At 46.7% G+C, this 9,726-nt stretch overlaps 1 protein-coding gene across 3 annotated transcripts in view; it reads right to left on the bottom strand.

The window, feature by feature from the left end:
• The window catches only part of nbr1b (NBR1 autophagy cargo receptor b), a 22,307-nt gene extending 16,340 nt beyond the window's left edge, over positions 1–5,967 (bottom strand). For all 3 annotated transcript variants that reach the window (XM_005751162.1, XM_005751160.1, XM_005751161.1), the window contains exons 1-7: positions 5,697–5,967; positions 2,987–3,049; positions 2,729–2,747; positions 2,608–2,630; positions 1,381–1,569; positions 1,216–1,293; positions 869–1,137 (exon numbers count right to left, since the gene is read on the bottom strand). In XM_005751162.1, the coding sequence (XP_005751219.1) occupies positions 869–1,137; positions 1,216–1,293; positions 1,381–1,569; positions 2,608–2,630; positions 2,729–2,747; positions 2,987–3,049; positions 5,697–5,798 (743 nt within the window). In that variant the 5' untranslated portion in view covers positions 5,799–5,967. The remainder of the gene's footprint in view (positions 1–868; positions 1,138–1,215; positions 1,294–1,380; positions 1,570–2,607; positions 2,631–2,728; positions 2,748–2,986; positions 3,050–5,696) is intronic.
• Positions 5,968–9,726: the final 3,759 nt, after the last annotated feature.

Here is a 9,726-nt window from a genome sequence, read left to right on the forward strand (position 1 = left end):
TTTTTCCTTCCCACTGTCGCCAAAGTGCTTGCTCATAGGGGGTCATATGATTGTTGGGTTTTTCTCTGTATCTATGAAGCGCCTTGAGGTGACTTTTGTTGTGATTTGGCGCTATATAAATAAAATTGAATTGAATTGAACTTAAAATCAATCCTTTGATTTTCTGAAAGTCGACAGAGCCCCTTATAATCCCGTGTGCCTTATGTATGAACTCTGGTTGTGTTTACTGACCTCGAAACGATTTTATGTGCACGGCGCTCGAAAATCTGTCAAATGTTTCAGTGCGACTTTGCTGAGCTACCGCACCGCTTGATGGATTGTCGGAGCATTACGGCTATCGTAGGCGGAGCCTCGCGGAGTGATACGTACTGTGCTTCAACATAATGTTACCGTATTGTGTGTGTATAACCTCTTTTTAAGTTTTGTGGATGTTATACATGGTTATGCTGAGGATATGTCGGCCAGTTTCCACTGGAAACGCCTTTTGGTTAAACTGTCAGCAAGAATTTGCAGTGTTACATGTTTATAGAACTTTAATGCAGATAAAAACAGCTGCTTGTTTAAGTGAAAATACATTATTAGTGCAAAAAACCCATCAAAGTTGTGGAGTTGTAAAGCATGTTGTCTCGTGTCAATTATATCGTCAGTTACATCGTTATTGCAAATTTTCAAATCATATCGTGATAAATATTTTGGGGCATATCGCCCTGCTCTGCATGGTAACAACGTTTTGCAGCTTATTCATTTGTACACTGACAAGTGTTAGAGTTAAACCCAGGCCTACTGCGACACCGGGACAGCGTCTTTCACCAACAAAGATAAATCAACAAGCAGAATCCAAAGACTGAACTTACTCAACAACACATACCTGCACTGATAGCCTCCTCCAGTAGTCTGCCCCCTGCAGGACGAGCAGGGAGGAGTTGAGGAGGACGGAGCTCCAGGCAGAGTGGAAGAGGACACCTCGGGGACCTGCTGGGTCTCTGCTCCTCCTACAGCTTCCACTCTACCTCCACCAGCTGCACCAGCTCCTCCTGCTGCTCCTCCTCCCCCTCCCAGGGGTTTGTGGATGCAGCACTGTCCTGAAAACTCCCGACAGATCTTTTCCACTGCCTCACGAACTACCTGGTCCTTAAACTGAATGCAGTAGCGAGCACTTTAGTCATCAGTCGTTTAGCGGAGTTACTGCTATGACACTCATCAGGACGTTCTTACCTTCTCCATGTAGGAGGTGAACCAGGCTGGAGGAGTCTTGTCTTCTTCTTTGGTCCCTTTTACTTCTTTCATGATCACCTGAGCAACAAAAGAACATCATCTATGTGCATATGGGCACAGCAGTGGATAGATGCAGTAAGAATGAAGCCTGTGCTGGGCTCTTACCATGCCCTGTTCTGGCACTGCAGCCTGGACCTTGCGACTGACCACCTGAGCAAGTGAAGGGCAGTGCTGTGGGGGCCTGAAGCCCCTCTTGGGTTCTGCTCCGCTGGCCTTGGTGGTGGCAACCCTCGTCGGCTGGCCTCGAGTTTCGTACACATTCATGTGCAGTCGGTTCCCCTGCCTCACCGCACTCTGGAAAATAAACACGCCGTCAGTTTCTCCACTCCGCTAGATTCGTCACCGGCAACACAAATGCTTCACTTAAGAAGAGCAGTAAGCACAGCGATACTATATCATAAGGAAGTCTTTATTTTCATGGGTCAAATGTAACTGCACAAACCATGAAAGAAGAGAAACACCAGTAGGCTACTATTACTTTATTTCTTTATCAATTAAACAGATCAAAGTTGTGGAGAAGCCTGGAATCAGGATTGGGAAAGCTGTGGCTATCGACCCAAACATGTGGCCAAATGATCTCAATATAAAAGAGATAATCACAGATGGTAAAGACACACCCTTCATATCACATCACAATGAAATAGAAGCTTATGGTGGATGATAGCATGGACGGCACGTGAAAATATCCTCCGTAAATCTGGAGTCTTCTTCATACACTAAGAATAACTGTGGAGTTCCACAGGGCTGCATGTTAGACCCAGTTCTGTTTTCTATGCCTTGTCCATCAATGAAGGTGGATCTGTGCTATACACAGGTCAGGGATCTGTGCTGGAGCTGGATGTGAGGGCGTTCGATACATCTTAGCTGACGTTGCAAAGTAAAGAGGCGCTGCTTACACAACGAGCTAACACAGCACTCCAAGACACCAGCAAACAAACACTCCACAGAAGCTTTCCACGTCACGTCTGTACTGTAAAGGAACAGGAGTGTGGAAGCAAGGACACCACACTAACACTTTCTATCCACAGGCTACTGAACCACTGCCTATGTCCAACTGTTGATCCATAACTGGAAATTTGCACTTTTCGTACATATATACACCCTGATATCGCTCTGTATATATTAGCACTGTGACAGTGTTGCAACTACTCGCACTCTAACTTCTGTTTACACCCACATATAAGCTGCAGGATTCACAAAGCACTGTTTTACTATTATTACTTTCTTGCAGTCGTGTGAAGGGAGCCTGCAGAGTAAGCAGGTGCTCTGCATAACCGTCTGCAGAGCACATGACAATAAACTTCTTGAATCTTTAACCGCGAATGAGCTCACCTTCAGAGCCTCCTCATACTCAGCTGGAACACAAGCAGAAATGACCAACGTTAACATGAGTGCACTTTTATTTGGACTTTGTTTACTGTGTAGCATCATGTGACTGCCCAGGTGTACTTACCTTGGCTGTTAATGGACACCTGGAGGAAGAAAAGGAGAAGACGGTTACATAAATATGTGCTAAGAATGCGTTACATGGAGGAACTCCTGGAGTTATACAGGGCTGCTCACTTGTTAGTGAATCCTGGTCAGAATGTGAGCAAAGTGTTATAGGCACAACTTACCACAGCCATTCAGCTAGGCTACCACCCTCTACTGCTGTAGGTTAGCTGTACCGACTCACTAATCTCACTTTGTATGGCACTCCTCAGTCTCTTACCTCCTCGTTCTCCTCATCAAAGTAGGTCAGCTGCAGGCTGCACAGGCCAAAGGAGCGCTTGACCTGTAACAGACAGACAGATGTTGTCACATCCAAAGTCAACTCTTATTTACTTCTTCACTGTAAATCTCAGACGTGTGGTGCTACACAATAGCTCTGAATGGCTGCTCTGCAAAGCTGGTCTGGCCCCAAAAGCTGGTTCTGTTCATCTGGATGTTTTCAGACTCGTGGCCACTGATCAATGATCATGACAGTTTGCATATCAATGGTCACAAACTGACCCCACTGTTCCTTCAGTGGTGCTAGTGTCAGTCATTATGCAAATGTGCTGTTTCTAAGGTTGGAAACCTGCAGTCACTGAAAACAGAATCAACCTTTTGGGATTTGCTCACCTGGACGACTGAGCATGCATCAAGACAACTACTCAAAACATGTCATTACTTCAGGACTCGACGGTTATAATTCTTTTCTATAATTAGGCTGGAAACATCTGGACCTGACCCAGAACACTGCAGTGAGTAGCAACAGAGAGCCTCCCCACACTGACTGCTTAAGAATCCACTACTGAACTTCATTCCTGGTAGGTCTTGAATGATGAGCCCATCATATCCTGCAGAGCTGACAGCAGCACACACCCACAGAGGGCTGCTGCTTACTTCTGGTTCAAAGCCAGTCTTACACACAGTCCTACAGGGTGAAAGGTCACACACTAAAACTGTCTTACATAGAAGAATTGTTTTTGCATATTTTGCACTCAGCCAATCACAGCTCGATCAATGCTTGAGCAAAAGCCCACGAACGTCACCAGATGGTGTTTCCTGCCTTGATTCAGTTAATGTAACACTTCAGCTGAGCTCTGTGCACTGACACCGAGTGTCTGCACCTCAGTCACATCTTAGGCTGCACGAGTGTTTGAACAAAACTGTGGATTTATCTCCTGCAGTTTGTGTTTCACGCACACCCAGGCCTCCCCAGACCTGCTGACCGTGGCTGCCCCCCCTGAGCCTGATGCTGTCGGAGGTTCCATCCTGTCAGGACCGAGCTCTCTGATTACGCTCACACTGTAACACAAGTGCTCTCTCTTGACATAACTGTTATTGTGGTGTTATAGCAAAACAATAAAATGAAGTGTATACTTTACACACCAGGCACAGAACACATTCAGATCCATGATTGTAAATGAGGACGACATCACAACTGTGTGTGCCGAGTGCTTCAGCTGCAGAGGGACTGAGGGAGGAGTTGTTCCTGTATGTTTAGGAGGATGATCCCTCAGCCACAGGGACCAGGTCACAGGCCTCCATCTACGCTCCTGCTAGCTGTTCACATGCTCTGAGCAGCACAGTGCATGCCTTTGACACAAACACATATAAGCTCGTACTGTTTCACAGATCGGCATCAAATGAAAAACAGTGAATGCTAAACCTTTTGCAACAGTCTCAGCAGCCAAACGTCTGTGACTCAGCAGCACTCACACCAATGATGTGCTCCAGGTACAGCCGACCATGCAGGGCTCCGAGCCCGTTTCACCTTCTTGTTCCTGACTTACTGCATTTCCAGTCCCAGTCATATATAACTGGGCTCTTGCTCAGGGCTCCTTCACTCTGCACTGCCAAACAGATCTACTGCAGCTCTGGATATCTGCATCCTTGCAGTGCGTAGCTACATTTCTGAGGAGGTGCATGTCAGACTCACAGATTTAACACAGTACACAGATGAGCTGAGCTCTGTCATTCACATCTATATTACCCACACGCCGAAGTCCTACACGTGGCAAATATTAGAGAAATCTGTGCGTGTATCTGAATTAAACCAACACTTGATAACAGATATAAATAACTGCAGCCAGACTTTCATCCTCCAGGTTATTGTCCTCGGATCTGTTACTGTGTTACTGAAATGCACCAGCTCAGTGGAAATGCTTCCATTTCTTCCATTTCCTGTGGCAACGTTAGGAAAGCAGCATAACGTTAGTTACACATAAGGAGCGTGTGCCCGTGTCGTGCTCGCAGTGAGGACACAAACACAGCTCCTGCACCCCTGCTGCGTGCTGCAGCCGTGGAGTATCTTTGTGGTTGTTCCGTCTGTTTACTTCCTGCACTCGGAGTGAACCACTGCGCATGGCGGTGAGTTGGCTACGCTGTTGCTGGTGGTGACGTTAAACCGCTGGGCAGAAAACGCAGGAATGTGTACGGGCCTGTCTGACGCGTTGCCTTTACCTCCCCGATGCCCACTGTGACCCACGCAGAGCCTTAAAGGTCACACAGTGATTTTTCTATTATTCGGCGTGTTTCGCTCTGACATGCACAACAGTGTGGCTCAGTCTGGAGGGGCGAGCACGTCCTGAACAGCCTAGTGTCTAAGCAGGGATCACGGCCCGCCCGTGGAGCTGCGCGAAATGAGTGCGGCCCGTCACGAAGCGGGCCGGGACACAGGTCTGCGCGACGTGACGCACTCCCGGTACTTCCCGCACACTGTCGCCGTCACACCCGCTGGGCTGGGCCGCTCACCGTGACGGCTCGGGCTGGAGTAATCCTCTCCGTGAGCACACAGCGGCCCACGGCACCTCTCACACGGAGGTGTAAGCGTTTGCCCCGTGTGTCTGTCAGCACCTGTGGGCCGCCTGAACCCCCATCCCTCCGTGTGCTGCGTGAGCGCCATGCGTGTGGCGTCGTGTCTGACAGCAGGCCTGCTGCTCGTCGCTGCTTACCATGGCCTCCATCGACTCCCAGCTCTTGGTCTCGGATCCCGACAGCAGGAAATTCTTGGAATTTCCCCTGAAATTCACCTTCAGGTTGATGTAGAAATCCATGGCGCCCCCCTCGGTGCTTTAGAGCATATTACACGCGACGTACACGGAGGGTTTTCCGCACCGCCGACGACTCTTTCTGGGTTAACCTCAGCAGCTCAGTCCACCACGATTATCCGTCGAGCTGTGAGGCGTATTTTGTGTTTACATCAGCGCAATGAACACACCCACTTTGCACCACGTGTCCGGAACAATTTCTTCTTTAGGGTGCCTCTGTGCCTCTGAGTTGCGTTACTGCCCCCTCTGGTTTAACGCCGCCATATTGGCTTGTGTCCGCGATGCTGTGGGCTCCTCTAACGAAGATAGAGCCACGAACGGGTTTGGCTCCGGGCGATGGCTCACTGCACATCAGCACAAAGCTGTTTCAGATGTACAGGAGCGTCATTAGAAGCTTTTTGATATGTTATTATTAATAGTATTATTATTTCAAAGTCTTTGGGCAAAAAGAGTGTTTCTTCCCTCCACCCATCCTTTTCAGGGTCACGGGGGCACTGGAGCCTATCCCAGCTGGGCAAGACGCAGGGTACACCGTGGACAGGTCACCAGTCTGTGGCAGGGCTAATGTAACCAGTGTTCCTGCGTTGTGTCTGATAAAGAAAGGTAAAATAAATAAAGACCTCCAAGTTATTAACTTGCCCACTCCAGCTCCTCTCCTACAGGGGAATTGTAGAAAAGGGCCTGCATTTATTATTTTACATTAAACATAAAGTACAAACTTACATTTGACACAAGATTTAAAAAAAACCACAACACGAAATCCGACATACCTGATAATGAATGGTAAATGGCCTGTATTTGTATAGCGCTTCTACTAGTCCCTCCTAGGGACCCCAGAGCGCTTCACACACCCAGTCATCCACCCATTCACACACACATTCACACACTGGTGGAGGCAGCTACAGTTGTAGCCACAGCTGCCCTGGGGCAGACTGACAGAACGGTAAAAGAAAGAAAGACCTCCAAGTAATTAACTTGCTCACTCCAGCTCCTACAACCAAATGCAAAGTAGGGAAGAGGGTTAGCTCCACCCACCACAACTCCCAAGCTAGCAAGAATTATCTATTCACGCTAGCATTAACTGTGCCTATAACACATATGTGGCACACACGTACTACACATTTACATTTACAGCATCTAGCAAGGTCAGGCACAATGATGACAATAATTGAACTAAAGACACACAATCAGAAACATCAGGGTGGCTAAATATACATTATATGTGTGTTGTACGGTGTCTGGAAAGAAATGACACCCACCTCTCCCACAGGGGAATTGTAGAAGCGGGGAGAGGCCAAAGGGGTGCACTGTATTTATAGGGTTGCACCAAAGAAGAAGAAGAATGCGGGGGGGAGGGGGCTCCAACTGATAATGAATATAACTACAGGCTTGAAGGTCCTAAAAGTCATGTATAACAGGAACGGGAACCCAGGACCTTCTTGCTGTGAGGCAACAGTGCTAACCACCATGCCACCCGAGTCTTTATCCCTTTTCACTTTTTTTTCACGTCCCAGTTCAAATCATTGTCAAATGAGGTGGTAATGAGCAAGGTGAGTTGTCAGGGTTTGTTGGAGATCTTGTCCAAATGAATGAATTTCAGGATGGCAGCGCTCACAGATACACTGCCAGTGCAGTAAACGCATACCTGGATAGAACAATATCAGTCATGGATTGGCCTCCCTAGAGCCCAGACCTCAACTATTAAAGCAGTCTGGGATCATCTTGATAGAGAACAGAACTAAAAGCAGAAACATCCAAAGAAGAGCTTTGAATGTCCTTAGAGAAGTCTGGAGAACTGTTCCTGAAGATACTTGAATGACAAAGCTGCCTCAGAGAGTTCAGACTGTGCTGAAGAATAAAGGTGCTCTCACGCAATATTCACTTTCACATTCACTGAAATTGTACAACGTCTGATTGTGCCTTCTATACTGTATTTGCAGGTACACTATAATCAGTGTTAATAATAAAAAAATAATAAACTCTTAACCATTCTCTTACCATATTTACATTATTTTCGTCCTTATATCAACTGATATGAAGTAGTATTAACTGAACAGTTTTATATGCAGTAGTCCTTCAACCTGTCACACGTTCTGTTGTTCCAGGTGGCAGCGTTACAGTTGCCATGGTTACAGGGTGCCGCCTCTCTGACTGTGTGTTTCCTGGGTGAGAGAGCGCCTTTTTGTTGTTGTTGATGTTGTTGTGCTGAGCTAATAGGCAGAGTGTTACAGGCATCGCCCTAAAGCATGTAGCCTGATGGGCAGTGTAGTCCGTGCTGCAGGGAGGATGGACCGCCGTACCCGTGATGTGTCTGTGAGCGAGGGAGGGAGAAAAAGGAAAAGTACGAGCTGTCATCGAGCAGAAACGGGAGCTGGAAGCATGTAAATATAATAATAACCACTGCAGCCAAGAAGAGTAAGTACACTATTAAGGCTCGACTGTACACCGTGTTCCTGTTTCCTCTGAAACAATAAGTTCTGTTGCAGCAGCCTTTCAACGCCTCTCTCTGTCTCTCACTGCAAACTTGACCCAGACAACAAAGTAAAGCTATTTTTCAGCTACGAGCCCGACACGAACCCGACGTATTAGCCAGAGGTCCCTTTACTACGGTTAGGAGCCGCAGACCTTCAGTAACAGTAATAAATCACATGAATAGCACATTCATGTAGCTGTAAAAAGCATGATAATATATTAAGTAATCCAAAGTATTCAGAACACGTTACTGTCATTGAGTAACGTAACAGAATACGTTACAGAATACATTTTGGGGCATGTAATCTGTAATCTGTAGTGGAATACATTTTAAAAGTAACCTTCCCAACACTGCCTACAATGCCAAAAGTGTTCACTCTTCTTCCTTCACACACACAAACCTGAGTGACATCTTTAATGCTCAGGGTTTAACAGGACGTTGGCCCAACCTTTGCAGCTATACCAGCTTCAACTCTTATCGGAAGACTTTCCACAAGATTTAGGAGTGTGTTTGTGTGTGTTTCTGATCTGTTTCCCAGAAGCACATGTGTGAGGTCAGAGGAGGCCTAGTTAGCACTAAATGATCCCAAAGGTGTTCTGTCAGGACTCTGTGAGAGCCGGTCATGTCCAAACTCACTCATTGATGTCTTAATAGAAGTGCTTTGTGCACTTGTGTGTAGTTATGTTGTAGCAGGAAGGAGCGATTCCCAAACTGTTCCCACAAATCATGAGCATGAAATTGTCCAAAATGTCTTGGCATGCTGAAGAGTTCCTTTCACTGAAACTAAGGGGGCGAGCCCACGCCTGAAACAAAACATCACATCAGAATTCCTCATTCACCAAAGTTAACAGTCTGATAAGCACAGTCTCCTGGTAACCACCAAACCCAGACCGGTCACTGCAGAGAGCACGTCTGCACTGCTGTATAATGCAGCGGGGTGGTGCTTTACAGCTGGGTGATGTAAGTCGTGGATGCAGCAGCTCGGCAATGGAAACCCATTCCACGAAGCTCTCTATGCACTGTTCTTGAGCTAATCCTTTACTATAACAATAATAAACAACTTCAGTGAACAGTCCAAAGATTTCATGGTTAAGGCCCAATATTGATCCTAGCAACATCCCTGGAAGGAAGATTTCTATACTGATGGCAGTGGGCTCTTCTGAAGGACAACACCCTGATACAGCGAATTGTATCAATGAATCAGTGATATGGACATGAGCACTCACTGTTTTTATGGGGCTCAGGTTGTCATGGAATAAGGTGGGGACCTGTCCTGGTTACTTTCAGTCACATCTTGTTTGATGTGAAATCCACTGTGAATATGTAAAATATGTAAATGTTGGGTTCCTGGGTCGTTGACTCAGTGGTTTCTGTTTTGTACCCTTTATTTGTGTTCTCTTGGTTTATTTTTGTGAAGGTTCTGGTTTCTGTTTTGCATTTCTATTTTTCCCCAGCTCTTCT

This window comes from Pundamilia nyererei, unplaced genomic scaffold (assembly GCF_000239375.1).
Source record: "Pundamilia nyererei isolate P.nyererei 1_Seehausen unplaced genomic scaffold, PunNye1.0 scaffold00302, whole genome shotgun sequence".
NCBI classification, from domain to species: domain Eukaryota; kingdom Metazoa; phylum Chordata; class Actinopteri; order Cichliformes; family Cichlidae; genus Pundamilia; species Pundamilia nyererei.